The sequence below is a fragment of the Sus scrofa genome, chromosome 1 (assembly GCF_054392235.1).
Source record: "Sus scrofa isolate SSC_HxYL_T2T_F1_AM1 chromosome 1, Sscrofa_HxYL_maternal_Yorkshire_Landrace_v2.0, whole genome shotgun sequence".
In the NCBI taxonomy this organism is placed as follows: domain Eukaryota; kingdom Metazoa; phylum Chordata; class Mammalia; order Artiodactyla; family Suidae; genus Sus; species Sus scrofa.
This window is the reverse complement of record NC_139383.1, coordinates 31113162-31131060: the sequence shown is the minus strand read 5'-3', so window position 1 is coordinate 31131060 and position 17899 is coordinate 31113162. Positions and strand designations below refer to the sequence as shown.

At 39.9% G+C, this 17899-nt stretch overlaps 2 protein-coding genes and 1 pseudogene across 2 annotated transcripts; 1 reads left to right on the top strand and 2 right to left on the bottom strand.

Moving 5' to 3' along the window:
• Window positions 1-129: 129 nt before the first annotated feature.
• Window positions 130-933, top strand: LOC100158044 (trace amine-associated receptor 6-like; annotated as a pseudogene).
• Window positions 934-3921: 2988 nt separating this feature from the next.
• On the bottom strand, window positions 3922-4935 carry TAAR5 (trace amine associated receptor 5). Its single transcript, XM_001924918.4, has one exon. It carries the CDS (start codon window positions 4933-4935, stop codon window positions 3922-3924), a length of 1014 nt encoding a protein of 337 aa, XP_001924953.4.
• A 5600-nt stretch (window positions 4936-10535) lies between these two features.
• TAAR4 (trace amine-associated receptor 4) lies at window positions 10536-11579 on the bottom strand. Its single transcript, XM_001924894.5, has one exon. The coding sequence runs from the start codon at window positions 11577-11579 to the stop codon at window positions 10536-10538; it is 1044 nt and encodes a 347-aa protein (XP_001924929.5).
• Window positions 11580-17899: the final 6320 nt, after the last annotated feature.

Here is a 17899-nt window from a genome sequence, read left to right as displayed (position 1 = left end):
CATCAACACATATGAACATGCTCGTTCCTTTTCGTTTAGCTAACACAGCATATTAGTATTTTTCATCACTTGCCAATTCTATAGAAAAAAATAGCATGTTTAAATTATATTCATAGGAACACAAAGAGAATGAACATCTTTTCATATTCATATCAGGAACTTGTGCATTTTCTTTTTACTTTTTTTGTGAATTCTCCACATTGCCATTGCTTCTATTCTTTCCACACATGCTGTGTTGTCGCCTTTTGTTATGCTCTCATCCGCTTGTGCTTCATCTCCATCGACAGGTTCATTGCTGTCACTGACTCTCTGGTCCATCCTACCAAGTTCAAGGTGTCTGTGTCAGGGATACGCCTCAGCATCTCCTGGATCCTGCCCCTTGTGTATAGCGGTGCTGTGTTCTATGCAGGTGCCTGTGATGAATAGCTGGGGGAATTATTTACTGTCCATAACTGACTAGGAGGTTGTCAGACAGTTGGAAATCAAAACTGGGTGTTGATATGTTTTCTATGATTCTTTATAACTACTCCCTATGATAATTCCACACAATGATATTTTTCTTGTGGTCAAAAAACAGGCTAAAAAGATAAAAAATACTGGTAGAAAAACAGAATCATACTCAGATAGTTATAAATCCAGAATGGCCAAGTCAGAGAGAAAAACAGCTAAACCCCTGGGTATCACAGCCATAGCATTTATGATTTCATGGATACCCTATAGAATTGACTCATTAATTGATAACTTTATGGGCTTTCTAACCCCTGTCTATATTTATGAGATTTGCTGTTTGGTGTGCTTATTACAACAACCATGAACCCCTTGATTTATGCTTTATTTTTCCCATGGTTTAGGAAAGCCATAAAGGTTATTGTGAGTGGTTGAGTTTTCAAAAATGGTTCTGCAAGCATGAATTTATTCTCTGAACAAATGTAAGCCAATGGATTGAGGAAGTTGAAGACAGCTTTACAATTTCCAAGTGAAATGGGTTTTAAAAATTCAAGTAAAATTGTTAATGAAAACCAATTGACTGCATATTGAAATGATCAATTTTTGGATATATTAGGTTAAATAAAATATATTAATAAATTAATTTCTCTTTTCTTTTTCACTTTGGCTGCTAGAAACTTTTGAATTTCATGTACAGTTCAAATTACATTGCTGTGGATGGAGTTACTATTGTGGCTCAGCAGAAACTAATCTGATTAGTATCCATGAGGACACAGGTTTGATCCCTGGCCTTGATCAGTGGGTTAAGGATCTGGTGTTGCCATGAGCTGTGGTGTAGATCGCAGATGCAGCTCGGATCTGGCATTGATTGCTGTGGATGTGGTGTAGGCCAGTGGCTACAGCTCTGATTTGACTCCTAGCCTGGGGACCTCCATATACCGCGAGTGCGGCCCTTAAAAAAAAAAGAAAAAAAAAAAAGACTGAAAAAAAATTACATTGCTATGGGCAAAACTGCTCTATAGAAATATAAAGGAAACATAAGACTCAATTCTAGCCCTCCGGGGTTAAAATCAAAATAGGTAGGTGATATATAAACATTAAGTAATGTTATGAAAAATGTTAAATAATATTTATTTAGCAACTTATTTGTAAAAACACATGTAGAGAACTCATATTAATCCTATAATCTGTCCATTTTACATGTAACAAAACGGGGTCTCAGAAAAGTAAAATAACTTGCATGAAATTATACAGCTATTAAAAAAACAAAAAACAAAACTCTTTGCCACACTTTGAATCCAAAGCATCTGGATTTTAAGCTCAAATTTATTCCTCTACAAGGAAATGAGAGTTTAGGACAAACAAGAAGGAAGGTCACAATGGAGTTTAACTAAATAAATACTACCCATAAAAAATATTTAGCATTTACAATGTATCCTGTAAATTGATGGCTCTTAATGATTTTTAGATCACAGTTACATTGAAAATATGCTGAAATCTACCTTCCTTCACCCTAGGAAAAAAGTTCACATAATCAAATATACGTAATTGTTAACACACTATTCTGGCTATTCCCAAAGTTTTGAGGCCAACTATATATAGCTCATGCATGTACTGTATCTGTCAGTATAGACTAGACTTTGCTTCTATGAAAGTAATCTCAACTACCTCCGTTGCTTGCCATGACAAAAGTTTATTTTCTGCTGCAACCAAGTTCAGTGTGGATCTGGGGGGGTCTATCCAGGGCACCTATTCTCAGCACAGTGACTGTGTGATGCAGGCTGCTTTGATTTCATGGCTCCATTTTTTTCAAGAGACTTCTATTCTTCAGCCTGAAAGGATCTGACAGCCTATTAGCCAGAACCAAGCAGACAGCCCCACCTAATGGCTGGGAAATTTAGGGGAGCAAGCAGAATGTTCTGAATGTTCCTGGCACACTGTTGCTTCTGCCGCACAAAGCTGTTGTGAATGAAATGTCAGCCTGTGTGTTAAGGTACATCTCTCAGGGTTTGAATCTGGTAGTAAGGATGTTTAGCCACTAGGATTTATTTTGCTTAAGTAATACAAAATCTAAAGGGGGGCAGTTGCTGGCTTTGGCGTCTCGACTCAGATATGACAGAGTCAAAGGTGCTGTGATTTTCCTGATACTGCTTTAATGGTTCCCAAATGGCTGCTGGAGTTCCAGCCAAATCACACAAGTTCCTGGAACAGAGAGAAGGAAGAACCAGTAAAAGAGCATTTCCTTTAAGACTTATTCAACAACTTCAGCTCCTTGGAGGGAAGGAAAATTTGATACTATGAAGGAAGGAAAAAAATAGTTATCAGGTGAGAAATAAAGCATTTCTGCCACATGAGATAATCTAGAAAATAGAATTAGTTGAAATAAAACTTATTGACAAATCCTCCCAAGGGATTTGCTTTGTAAATTCCTTAAGAATGGGGGACGTTCCCATTGTGATTCAGTGGAAGTGAACACTGACTAGTTGCCAGAAAGATGCAGGTTGGATCCCTGGCCTTGCTCAGTCAGTTACGGATCTGGCGTTGCTGTGGCTGTGGTGTAGGCCGGCAGCTGTAGCTCTGATTCGACCCCTAGCCTGGGAACTTCCATATCCCATGGGTGCAGCCCTAAAAAAGATGGGAAAAAAAAAAGAATTTAATATAGTTACTCAGTGAGCACTGAAACAGATAAACCTGATTTACCAAACTGTTTAGCAGCTGGCTTCCAACTAGGCAGGGTTTTTAAAAGGAATGTGTTGAAAAACAGACAGTCCAGACACTTAACCGTGATCATGAAAAGTGATATGAAATTAGGATTCAAACAATGTTTCTGAAAGTTCAACTATATCATATTTGAGCTTAAGGACATCTTAGAGAGCAAACAGTACAAACATTTAATTTGTTTTGATGAGGAAACTGTGATGGGGGAAGGAGTCAAAGACTGTTGAAGTAGCCTGACCCTGTGCTGCCAGGGGGCAGGACCAGGACAAGAACTCAGAAATCTGATCCCAGAGCCCCTTTCCCTCCACCTCTGCATCTTAATTGTCTGGGGGAAGTAATAAATGGGGAGCCTACTATTTGCAAAGAGTTTTGACTTATCCAATAAATACTTAAGTGCCTTCCTGCTCTCCTTTTCCTACATTTTATAGAAACACTGAAGGAGAGGAGCGCTGTATCTCTTTCCACCTTAAGAAGCAAACTGTCATATGTGGAATAGATGGGCCATGGGGTCCTACGGTACAGCACAGGGAGCTGTGTGATTGGGTCCCTTTGCTGTACAACAGAAATTGAAGAAACATTGTAAAGTATCAACTCCACTTTAATAAAAAAAATTTTTTTAAAGAAGCATTTTTTTGCCCCTCCTCTTAAACCATGTTGCCCTGGAAGCCTGTCCACAAACTTCTGACACCACAACCCGCTGTCATAGCTCCACTAATTCTTCCTGCAAAACTCTACCCCTTGGCTGCATTCATTCAGTCATTCTTGGTACAAATCAGTCGTGGGCGTCTGCAGTGAGAAGATGCTCCTGCTCAGGATGAGTTTCAGTGCCTTCCTGAACCACCGGTAGGAAAAGACATAGATGATGGGGTTGCAGGCTGAGTTGAAGTAAGCAAGCCAGATAAAGATGTCAAAGAGCAGAGGTGGTGTGATGAAGTTAAGGAGGCTGTCAGCCATCGTGTCCATGGTGAAGGGGAGCCAGCACAAGAGGTACACACCCATTGCTATGCCCAGGGTCTTGGCAGCTTTTCTTTCACGCTTGGCAGCCCCAGCCAGGCTCTTGCTTAAGTTATGGATCTGCTGAGCCTGCTTGGTAGCAACCACGAAGATCTTCACATACAAGCTGATCATGATGAGGCAGGGGAGAAAGAACACAGGGAAGTTTAACCAGCCCCAAAACTTGTTGAACAGCAGCTGGCAACGGCCCACACAAGGCATTTCTTCCAGCCACTGGCGGAGACCGCTCTCCACCACGTTTGTGTAGAGTAAGAAGGCAGTGTAAACTGCTGGCAACCCCCATCCTGCCAGGATGTACCCGAGGGCCACCCTGACCGTGAACTTGGACGGATAGAGCAGGGGCTCACAGATGGCACAGTGGCGGTCAATGGAAATGAAACAGAGGTGGAAGATGGAGGTGAGGCAGAAGAGGGTGTCCAGGTAGGTATGCAGGCGGCAGAGGAAGTCTCCGAAGAACCAGCAGCTCTCCACTGAGCGAATGGTGCTGAGGGGCAGCACCAGCAGACCCAGAAACATGTCAGCCACAGCCAGGGAAAGCAGCAAGAAGTTGGTGGGGGTGTGAAGCGCTTTGAAGTAGGACACAGCGAACACCACAAATAAATTTCCTAGGACCGTGATCAGCACACCTGCCGCACAAGCCAGGTAGATGGCCAGCTGGATGCCCAGGGGATGGACTGTCCTGGGACAAGACCCATTCACCTGGTAGCAGAACATCGTGGGATGCTTCTCAGCATCTTGGATGAGGACCAGGCTCATTTATGGTTTCTCTTCCTCCTCTCCTTCTGGGAACTGCTCACTTATCCCCAGCAACAACAACAACAATAATATATATATTATTGAGAGGTGAGACCTAGAGGAAGAAATAAAAGGTAATTTGAATCAAGTGTGTCCTGAAAATCAAAGAAAGCGTGGGACTCAGTTTTCCATAACAGTTACCTCTGTTTGCCCTGGTGTGTCTGACTAAGCCCTTTGGAAACTGGTGGAGACAATATCCTTAAGGAAAGAGAAGAAGGATGTTTAAGTAAAAGTTCCCTCAAAGAAAGAAACCAGCTGTGTCACAGTAGGCAGTATAACATTATTGGCAGGTGTCTCTTGCATTTTGATAAAGTACCTGTTGTCATATGTAAAGTTATGAGGGGGAATTGGATACAAGTAGTCAAAAAGCACAAACTTCTAGTTATAAGATAAATAAGTACTAAGAAAGTACTGTACAACACGATAAATATACTTAACATTGCTGTATGTCACACGTGGAGGTTTTTAAGAGAGTAAATCCTAAGAATTCTTATCAAAAAGAAAAAATTTTTAAATTTCTTTCATTCTGTATTTATGTGAGTTAATGCATATTTACCAAACTTTTGAGGTCATCAAATCATGATCTATTAAGTCAAATCATTATGCTAAACAGCTTAACATACAGTGCTGTAGGTCAATTACATCTCAATAAAACTGGAAGAAAAAAGTAAAATTGTGTTTTGAATCTGAACCAGGGAAGAATTAATTCTGGTTGACAAATCATTACTTGGGGAAGAAATAACTTCTGGCCCCTCCCTTTAAGAATTAAATACATTGACAATAAAAACCACAGATTAAGCGTTTTAATTACATGTCGACTCTTCCCAAGAAGAGAATTCAGGATGCAAAACCTAAATGAAGAGAATGGCCCTATTGCCATTTTGCATGCTGCACAATTTCTAAAGAGGACAGGCAGCGTGTGCACATCCTGGAAGAACTATCAGCTACGAAAAAGTATTTTATCTATTTCGGTCAGTCACTAGTCTGCGAAATTTGAAACAGAAAGTCTAACAAATTGAATCCAGCATTTTTAAGCTACTTACAGAAGAATCAGAATCACTTCCTGGAGGAGTTTCCGTCGTGGCTCAGTGCTTAACGAATCTGACTAGGAACCATGAGGTTGCGGGTTCAATCCCTGGCCTTGCTCAGTGGGTTAAGGATCTGGCATTGCCGTGAGCTGTGGTGTAGGTTGCAGATGTGGCTCGGATCCCACGTTGCTGTGGCTCTGGCGTAGGCTGGTGGCTACAGCTCCGATTCGACCCCTAGCCTGGGAACCTCCATATGCCACGGGAGCGGCTCTAGAAATGGCAAAAAGACAAAAAAAAAAAAAAGGAATCACTTCCTGGAAAGGAGTCCTTCTTGTAGTAAGTGGACATAAGGTATGTAGACTCCTCTTCCATCAGCAAAGATGACAAATGCACAAGCAGTTAATGATTTTATGCTCCAAGGAGAAACTACTCCCCCATGTGGCATGTAAAACAAATTAGCACTGAAGGAGTACCGAGGGACCTACTTTGCACTATTTACAAGTCTCAGTAGTTTAAGGCTCCTTCTCCATACAGCATCATTTATTTGGCAGATTAATTAGAGATGAAATTTAAAGACACTGGATTTACCAATTTTTTTGTTTAATTTTATTTTTAGTGAGTTCCACATGTCCTTTCTACTTTAGGATTATTTTTGTATATTTCTCTCTGCATGAGAAGTAATTGAAAGTAACTGATCCTCAGCCCAGGCCCTGAGTTCATCATGATTTTTTTAAGCTCTCCATTTTATGCTAGTTAAAGACATCACAGTAGATGATGAAACAATTCACCTGAACACAAAAAAGTTAGATTCTTGTTCTGCCACTTCTTATGTCACCACTTACCGTCTTCCTCCCTCTGTTCCCCCACTGGTAAGAATACCTACAATCAGACTCATATATGTGTGCCACACAGGGATAATATTAAGGAAAAATACTATGTTCAATCATATTCTGCTCTGTTCCTTGGTATCAAACCTCCAGAGGACGGAACTTCTCTTTACGGCCTTAGAAAAATCATTCCACCATGCAAGTCAAACTGATGTTGCAAAAATGACAGAATTCTAAAGGAAACAATAGATTACATCTGCCAGGGGGGCCTGCTGGAGAAGGTGGGCAGGTCAAACAGAACGAAGGAAGTTGGCATGTCCCTCCCTCTTTTCTGCAAAACCAGGGCTAAGCTCAGTGGTGACCACTGGAAACTAGCCTTGAATCAAGTCCGTGTGTGTGGATTTAGATTTCTGACTCCAGAATTTAATCAGGCAAGGAAGGCACCTGATATGTACCATAATATCCTTTGGCTTACACATCATAATCCGAACGTGCTCAGCTGAGGCGTCCTATGGCTTTTAGTCTAATTTGACCAAGAATCTGTGAAAAATAAGGACAAATGTCTTACAACTAAAATAAGGCCTGGAGAAGAAAACTCCCCAAAAGCTTTTTGGTTCTGGAATATGTAACATCAAAACTGAAAAGCAATATGCAGTCTAAATATATGTGGAGATGGAGAATTTTAAAATGACTGTTTCTAGTTCTGTAATTCCTATGTTGGAGTTTATCTAGCCTTTCTGACCAATTTTCTCATCTATTAATTGAATATAGTACAATACCTACATCATGATTTTGTTGTTACGCTTAGTAAGCAAAATTCATAAGGTGCTAAGAGCAGTTCGTGGCACATCATAAACTGTAAGCTGACCAGAGTGTGAAGGGATGGCTGGTCCAGACCCTCTGTTAACCTTCCTAAATAAGGGCTCTTAGCCTCTCTTCCATCAGCTTTCAAGCATACATTCCAGTTATGTAACAATCAGGAGCAACAGTAATTAGATTATTTTTATTTTTATTTTTTAATTTTTTTGGTGTTTTCTAGGGCCGCACCCACAGCATATGGAGGGTCCCAGGCTAAAGGTCTAATCAGAGCTGTAGCTGCAGGCCTACACCACAGCCACAGCAACATGGGATCCGAGCTGCGTCTGCAACCTACACCACAGCTCATGGCAACACTGGATCCTTAACCCTCTGAGCAAGGCCAGGGATTGAGCCTGAAGACTCATGGTTCCTAGTCGGATTCGTTAACCACTGAGCCACAACAGGAACTCCCAGTAACTGGATTTTGGATCTTTTAAGTTTTCCTCCTTAACTCAGAAGTCACTGATTCTCCATTTCCATGACTTTCCTCAAAGTGGTTGTGTATTTTACTGATGGAAAATAAGGGTAACTGCAAATGTTTCTAAGTTGGTGAGTCATTTTCCCCCATATGCCTCTGTTGGTTTTGTCCCCAAGTTTCCCAACACAACCTTGTGCACATACAACTAAAACCCATTAGAATGGGAATTAAATTCAGTTAAATTCTTCTTCACAAATAGGCATCTTCCCTCCCAAGAGTAGGAGCCCTCACTGTCCAATAGCCTTTGTTTCATTGTTATGTGAGTTTAAGTAACTCCCATTTTCCTCAAAGTTTCCATGGTTTAGTTATCCAGGGAATGTGTCCAGAGATCTTTATGGGAAAGGAAGCATTCCAAACACTGTGGGATACAGAGAGGAATGATATAAAGACATAGGCGTTCCCGTCGTGGTTCAGCAGTTAAAGAACCCGACTAGCATCCATGAGGACGTGGGTTCAATCCTTGGCCTTGCTCAGTGGGTTAAGGATCTGGCATTGCTGTGAGCTGTGGTGTAGGTCACAGATGCAGCTTGGATCCAGTATTGCTGTGGCTTGGTGTAGGCTGGCAGCTTCAACTCCGATTAGACCCTTGCTCTGGGAACCTCCTATGCCTCGGGTGTGGCCCTAAAAAGACAAAAAAGACAAAAAAAAAAAAAAAAAAGACATAATCTTGCACACAAGAACCTTTTAGTCTAGAGGGGAAACCAATGTTTCTGTGCACACCCAACCCCAGTACAAAGCAGTAGGCAGTGGAGACAGGTTTGGGGCGGTGGAGTGGGCACAGAAGGAAGATGCTGGATAAGCTGAGTTTGAGATCTTGTTAGAGCATCCAAAAAGATACTCCATTGGTAGTAAGAAATGAGGGACTCAAATTTGGGAGAAATGATAGGGCCAAGAATAAATATATTTGAGGGAAATCTATCTAGAGATAGTAATTGAAGCTGTGAAGTTAGATAAAATTAGAGCAGGGCTTCCCATTCATGGCACTATTGAAGTTTGGGGCCAGATAATTCTTTTTTTGTGGGGATCATTCTGTGCACTGTAGGATGTTTAGCAGCATCCTTGGCCTCTACTGTTTAAGTGTCAGTAGAACTCCCTCTTGATTTAAGAACCAAAAAAGTTTCCAGACATTGCCAAGTGCATTCAAGGGCAAAACTGTCCCACTTGAGGACCACTGGCTTTGAGAGACAGAGCAGTGGTGTGAAGGATGAAGATTGTAAAGGACAAAATTTGAGGGCAAAAGTTTATGGGCTAGGAGAAGGAAGAGAAAGGAAAAAAAAAAAGACACAGAGAAGAGACACTAATCAAGGCAATGAATATTATCCAAAATGCTGCAGGAGGGAAAGAACTTCAGTTTGTGCCTGAAGTTAAACTTGGTGAATAATTAGTATGGGCACACACACAACAAAAGAGATGGACATGGCACCCGTGTGTATACATGCAAGCCACATGGATACATAGATCGAGAATATATATAGAAGAACGAAAGAATACATTCCTAAAATCTTCCTTTACCCTTCTCATTTAATAAGACAGTCCAATTTTATCAAACTATTCAAACTTCACATCAATTCTTTTTTTTTGTTTTGTTTTAGGGCCACACCCATGGTGTATGGAGGTTCTCAGTCCAGGGGTCCAGTCGGAGCTATGACTGCTGACCCATGCCACAGCCACAGCAACATCAGATCTGAGCTGAGTCTTCGAACTGCATCACAGCCCATGGCAACACCAGATCCTTAACCCACTGATCGAGGCCTGGGATTGAACCTACAACCTTGTGGTTCCTAGTCGGATTTGTTTCTGCTGCGCCACAATGGGAACTCCAATTCTTTTGGAAAAGAGATTTAAGTTAGAATCAATAAAATTGGGAGTAACTACAACTGTGTTCTTCCTTCTCCCTTTCCATGTCACTCATGTCCTCCCTACCTCAGCCTCCCAGTGTTCTCAAGCTCTCCCAACTCTGCTAAAACGTAACAACAATCTCAGGAAAGATTTAGAGAAGCTCTACATGGCTATCATGAATGTGATGATCAAGTGTGTCTCTTCTTCTGATGTTTATAAGAAAAAAAAGGAGATCCCTATCTGAGTTATGCTGACAAGTGGAATTCTAAACCTCTAATTTTAGAAATACAGCTATCAGCCAGTTTTGGGAGAGAGTTTCTTTTAATTGGAAGCCCCTTCCCCAGAACCCCAGAAACTGACCACTTTGGTAACTCTCGTTTATCCAGGCCATGTCTATTGATTCTTCTTAGGTATCTATTACACCAACTGGAAGAATATCCTTATCTAGTCAATCCGTGCTCCCACCTCTAAGGGGAAAGAACATCCAAGATTTCGTAGCAGGAAAGGATTTTAGAGAATGAAGATCATTGCCTAAGTATGCACAGGAAATAGACTTAGGGTGGAAGAGTCAGGGCAGAAGATCATGCCTGAGACAATCATCCTTAATGCCTTGCGAAACCAAGGATAAAACATGCCATATATAATGGGGTTGAAAGTGGAATTGAAATAACCTAACCATAGGAAGACATTGTACAAATCTTCGGGAGTTGTAAAACTGATAAAAGGGTCTATGACCGTCAAGATAAAAAAGGGGAGCCAGCACAACACAAATACCCCCATGACTATGGTTAAAGTCTTGGTGGCCTTGCTTCCTTTTATGGTTGATGCCTTCCTTTTGCTTGTTGACACAATCTGGTTCATCATAGAACCTGTGCCAATTTGTTTAGCATGCTTCCTGGCTACAGTGAAAATGTGTGCATAAATCCCCACCATTACTGTCCCAGGGAGAAAGAAGGCTATAAAGGAGGCCAGCACCCCCCAGAGCTTATTAAATATCAACACACACAAGCCTGTGCAGTCAGTGGCTGCAACAAAGTCTTCTGCACCAATTATGTTTAATTCTGAGAATACCAGGCCAAAGGCAAAGAGGATGGGAACAGACCAACTGATGAGTAGAAAGACCCCTATGACAGGGATGGTAATTTTGGTGACATAACATAAAGGGTCACAAACAGCATAGTAGCGGTCCACCGAGATGAAGCAGAGGTGAAAAATGGAGGTGGTACAGAGCATGATGTCACAGCAGCTGTGGACTTTGCAAAAGAGATCGCCAAAGTACCAGCAGGACTCAATGGACCTGATCATGCTAAAGGGCATGACCACACAGCTCAGCAAGAAGTCAGTGATGGCCACGGAGAGGATCAGGAAGTTGGTGGGGGAGTGAAGCTGCTTGAAGTAGGCAATGGAAAGAATCACAGCCAGGTTGCCCAGCATGGTCATCACTATGGCACCAACCATGACAATGTACATGGCACCGACACTCAGTCCAGACCTCACATTTCTAGCACACGAATTGTTGGCCAGAGCAAAGCAAAGCTGTATTTCTGGGGCGTTCCAAAGATCCGGTGAATTCATCCTATTTGTCTCCTGGGTACTATGAATCTTTGGCAAAAGTAGTGTGTTCCTTTCTTTACTGTGAAAGAAAGAGGAAAAACAATAAAAATCAGGGGCTGTGCAACTTTTCATAGAGGCCCTGCTAGCTACATTTTCAATTCCAGGTTGAACTCTCTTACCGACTGCCGGCACTGCTTCCCAACTTTTATGTATACATCAATCACCTAGAGGTCTTTTCAAAACATACATTCCATTTCTGGGGTGGGAACTGAGAGTTTTCATTTCTCACCAGCTTTTGGAAGATACCAATGATGTTAGTCTAAGGACCCTCCCTTGACTAAGAAGAGACTAAAGACAACTGAATAAATATTATCACCCAACATCTAAGTAACCCAGTTAAAACCACCCGAGTAATCCAGGTAAGTGCATGTTCTGATTGTACTAATGTGTAGTCCTTACTCAGGATACTGAAACCCTAGTCAGATCATGATTTTCCCCTGTCCCACCTGTATTAATGAATTTGCTGGATGAAAGCCCCTCAAGAATTACCAGGACCTGGGGAACGGTTATGCAATGTTCAGCTTACCTGATAATTAGTATCTAAAGATTGTGCTTCTTTTTTTTAATTGCACTTGTGGATATTTTAAAATGTTTTGGGTCCTGCCACTTAATACATACTCTTTAGGGAAATAGTTTTCTCTCATTGTGAACAGTAGAGATTTTAGGATTTAGAGCAATATACATAAACTAAAAATATGATAAAGCCTACACCATTATACAGGAATTATCTCAAAAAAGGGGGAGAAATATCTCAAATGATAGCTTTGATAATTCTCCTGGATTATCCCCTTTCATTTGGCAGCTGCATTTATTTATGAACCCAAATTCAGGGTGAAGACATCTTGTCCACAGGTTCCAAATCTCACACTGGTAACAAATTTGACATATGGAGTGCTTGTTGTTTAGGCTATCACTTTATATAACTTATGCTGTTGTCCTTAAAATGTGAAAATAATGGACTGACTCACCCAGAGTATGACATGGGTGTGATTTGTTTTTCCAGGGCCAGGACTGGAAAAACAATCTGATGACCAATGGCAAGCATTAGTGAGATCTAAGGCCAGGTTGGAGAGTGGACTTTGGCCTGAGAATAGATTAAATCTCACTGGTCTGTTGAGAAAATGCTCCCACAAGCATGTCCTCGCCAGATTTACTTGGGAAAGATATTAATGAGAGTACACGTACCTTAAAAATAATACTTAACGGTATTTGCTACTAGAGCTCAGCAATTTTTCCCGATGAGTATAATTTGAAATCTTAATGTTATGTCACATTTTATTTGCTCTGGGTATAGTGATTTAAGTTCTCATATCAGCATAGTTTTTTCCCACTTTTAAAAATGTTATTGAAATATAGTTGATTTATAATGTTGTGATAATTTATGCTGTACAATAAAGTGATACAGTTATAAATATACACACATCCATTCTTTTTCAGATTCTTTTCCCATATAGATTATCACAGAATATTGGGTAGAGTTCCCTGTGCTGTACAGCAGGTCCCTGTTGGCCAATCATTCCATATGCCACAGTGTAGCATCGTTCTTAAGATATATTTTAACTATACCAATCAAGTATTATACAATTGACTTGAACTTGAGAAACTACAACAGAGAGCAAAATGTAAGAGGGACAACGACTTCTTCAACTGCTTTATACACTGCAGACTATCTTTTTAGGAAAACATAGCACGAATTATTTCATTACTTTTCACTTTGGTTCCTAGGCTCTAACATGCTGAATAGAATGAAATCTTAAACACTTTACCTTCTTTAATAAATTAACTTTATTCTGCTTTTTAACTTCTTTTATTTTTTTAGTTACATTTTTCTTTCATTTTATTTATTTATTTATTTATTTATTTATTTATTTATTTATTTATTTTTAGGGCCACACCTGTGGCATAAGGTGGTTCCCTGGCTAGGTGTCAAATCGAAGCTGTAGCCACTGGCCTACGCCACAGCCACAGCAACGCCGGATCTTTAATCCACTGAGAGAGGCCAGGGATCAAACTCACATCCTCATGGTTACTAGTTGGGTTTGTTACTGCTGAGCCACAACGGGAACTCCCTCATTCACTATTTTAAAAATTATCTTGAAAGATAGCTAATTACCACAAAATAGCTTAAGCATTTCTCACTGTCTACCTGAAGATGAAACATTCCTAATACAAAATAGCATCGTCTTCAATATTTCTTAGTATAATTTTTGGAGTTTTAAGTTTCATTTTTGAAAACTTTATCCCTGAAAGCATTGATTATAATTTAATCTCCTAGGTTTGTAAAGTGAGATTTATTTATTTTTATTTTATTTTTTTGGAAGACATGATATGAAATGGCTGCTAGAGATTAATAATATTATTGTATGTTTATGATGAATGGTTATATATATTAGAGAATAATGTTTAGGTGTTAGATTAAAACAAAAGGATAGAGTAAGACACACATTTATTTTAAAAGTTATTAATGGGTGATTTGTTAAGGCAATGTTAAGAATAATGGTACTTTAATGCCTTTATCTTAAAACTCTTAGCCAAAAGTTATAAAAACAAGTCGGCAAATGCAAACGTGACTACAGGTTTACTGCTTTGTTAAAAGAGGAGATTGTCATGAAATTAAATGCACTTGGAATTTTGTTTGTTTAACTTTAAAAACTTAATAGAATAGATTCCTTTCCTTTGAAGATTCATCTCCCAAAAAGATACAGTAATTTTTTAATAAAATAAACTTAAAACCTCTGTGAAATCTCACTTTTCTCATGCGACATTCTGGTTATGCCTTTTTTCTTTTTAGCAATAACATTTCAACAAAGGACCAAATTAATGACAACACTGCAAACAATGATCCAATGAAAGCATAGAAAAATTGTAAATTTTGCCGGGAGGTAAAAAGTAACATTTGCTAGCAGTTCTAGAGAGCAGCAAAAAATGCATTATTTTTAAGTTTAAGTTTAGTTCTTTCAGGGAAAAAAATTACAGAGTAGGTCAACAGACAGAAGGACTCCGAAATAATGATTTTGGAAATGTAAAAGTTCCTCAGAATTTCAAGAAAAAAATGGAAAAGAAATTATTTGATAGTTTTTCCTCAAGTATTAAATCTCTAAAATTCTATGAATATGTATGCATTTTCCTGAAATAAGAAGGAACACATCCAATAAGGTCAATAATATATTGCAAACAAAGTGGAAAAAATGAGGAGAGAACTCATTCCACTTGCTTTTCTGGGCGTGATATTTCTCTGCTTACTGGTTACAAAGCTCAAACACTTCACCTCTGAGACTGTCTCTCTGAAAGCAATGATTTTTATCTTGCTCTGACACATCTCACTGAAACAATAATTTCCCTGATAAATTACTTGTGGGAGTTCCCACTGTGGCTCAGCAGAAAAGAACCTGACTAGTATCCATGAGGATGCGGGTTAGAGCCCCAGCCCCACTTAGTAGGTTGGGGATCCGGTGTTACCATGAGCTGTGGTGTAGGTCGTAGGTTGCAGACATGGCTTGGATCTGGCATTGCTGTGCTGTGGTGCCCGCAGCTGGGATTTAACCCCTAGGCTGGGAACTTCCATGTGCCGCAAGTGTGACCTCCTAAAAAGCACACACACACGCACACACACACACACAAAAGAACTGACTTGTGAATTAGATGTCAGAAAGATCTGCTGCGGGTCTTTCTATAGTTGCCTCTTCAGAATTTCAGTGATTTTAAAAAAATGATCCAGGTTTATTTTTGTACATCACTCTATTAAGTTTGGTTCCGTTCAATATGAAATCAATCACTCAATCAACCTGATCTTTTCCCTCTTAATATATTCTCCTTTGGTTTACCAGAATTTGGTGATTTGGAGCTAAAATCATTGAGAAGTGACTTACCTGTTGTGCGAAGGTTTTTTACCCCAACAGTGAGGATGACCCTTCACCACTCTCTTCCCTGCTGATGTCTCCCCAGAAAAGGCACTTAGGCTCCAGCTCTTAGGGGTAGGCTCCTAGCAGGCTGTGTTCTCATCAGTATTTAAACACAAAATATGCCTCCTGAGGCTGCATTACCTGTGTCCTGCTTTGGGCAGGTTCTTTAATAACTTCAATGTGCTGTCAGCCCAAAGGGTCTATCAAGTCACCAGAGAATTAGCTCCAAGAGAATCAGTCAGTTTTGTGCCATCGTCCCCATGACTTCATAGGGACAGCATGGACTAGCCTCACACAGGGGCAAAGTGGAGAATAAAAAAATGACATGGAGAAGACAAAGGTGGGAGGGAAGGGGAGAATGTAGTTAAAAGCCAAAGGAGGCTCGCTGTACTCATTACCAAATGCTAGATGTTTCCAAACAGGGAGTTCTTTAATGCCTGTGAAAATTTGTATCTGCTCGTGTTGCCACCATGCACAAGTCAGTGATGGGCAGTCGCATCGTGGTGCTTTCCGTCTATAATTCTCTTCGCCCAAACAGAAAGCCGTAAGAATCATGTTTCAAAAGAACCAAGTGAAAACTGAAAATGTCCATCCCCACCTGGGTATTTTCATGATCCCTGGAGGATGTACCCCGTAGTTCCAAACACTCAGTTTCAAGTAATTTATGTTGATAATTTTATCATCCATTAAGGCCATAAAATTGTGATGTTTAAATACCTAATGCTTGAAAAGGATCAATGCTTGTGTATTCATAAAAATAGAATTAAGCTATCCATCTTTAAGCAGAAAAAATTATCTTTAGAGCCTCTGAGGATTTTCTTCATAAAATGAACAGAGCCTTGGTGAATGGGGGTGATTGGAAAATATGGTTTTTCTCTGCATACTCATCTGGGTTCAAAAATCTTCTCTTTCCAAACTTCCTCTCAGTGAACAAACGACTTTGAAGTATATATTCATAAATTTTGATAGCAACAGTCAGGGTTCAGTGGGGGAAATAGAAATGAAAATTATTTTGATGGAAAGGAATTAATTTTGGAAACTGTTTGAAGAGATATTGGGGGACTTAAGATCTATTAATGGCTTTAGGAGTTTGCCCAGGCTCAGGCCCAGGAAAGAGCTCAAATGCTTCCATAGTGTTTGGCTAAACAAAATTATTTAGCATGAGAATAACTCCTCCTCAGTGAGCTTCTGATCTGCCAAAGTGAAAGCACAGACTCTGGGTCGCCCCAGTTGAATCTTGAGCTCTTCAGTCAATCACCACAGCTCTTCTAGGGTCCATGGAGGACAAAATGACATTCCTAGTAGTAGGAACTTAATTTGCAAAAGGAAAAACAATCACATGCTTTCAACATTCAAAAGATATGTTCTTTCCTTGGCATTAATGTACCAGTGAACCATCCTCAGCAGCTTGTCCCTCGGGATGAATAAAGTAATACAGGATGAAGTGTAAATAAGAATAAAAGAAAAAAAAATAAGAATAAGGAATATAAGATAAAGATAAAAGAATAAAGTAAATATTGAATAAAGTTAAAAAAGAAAAAGAAGGGAGTTCCTGCTGTGAGTCAGCAGGTTAAGGAACCCACATAATGTCTGTAAGGATGCGGGTTAGAACACTGGTCTCGCTCAGTGGCTTAAGGAACCGATAAGCTGTGGTGTAGGTTGCAGATGCAGCTCAGATCCAGTTGCTGTGGCTGTGGGGTAGGCTTGCAGCTGCAGCTCCAATTTAACCCCTAGCCTGGGAACTTCCATATGCCCAGGTGTGACCATAAAAGAAAAACAAAGAAAAGCGAAAAAAAAAGAAAACACATACCAGATAAACAGGTACTATAAACCAAACACGTGACATTTTATTTTTGGTAATCCTTGAAGATTTTTTTTTTCTTTGCTTTTTTTTTAGAGCCACACCTGTAGCATATGGATGTTCCCAGACTAGAATTCGAATTGGAGCTGTAGCTACTGGCCTATACCACAGCCACAGCAACGCGGGATCCAAGCCATGTCTGTGACCTACACTACTGCTCATGGCAATACCAGTTTCTTAACCCAGTGATCGAGGCCAGGGATCAAATCTGCATCCTTGTAAATCCTAGTCAGGTTCATTAACCCCTGAGCCACAATGGGAACTCTAATCCTTGGAGATTTTAGTGGATATATCCCACAGATATAAATCTGACAGAAAAAAAAATTAATTATTTTCCAAATAGACCATTCAGCACTAAATATTTCAGATTTATGTAATTTTAGTACAATTTGCCAAAGTCTAAGATAACATTAAGAAGTCTCAATATAGTTGACTTAGAAAATTTTGTTGATTTCAGGTGTACAACAAAGTAAGTTAGTTATACATATACATATATCTGTTTCTTGTCAGATGCTTTT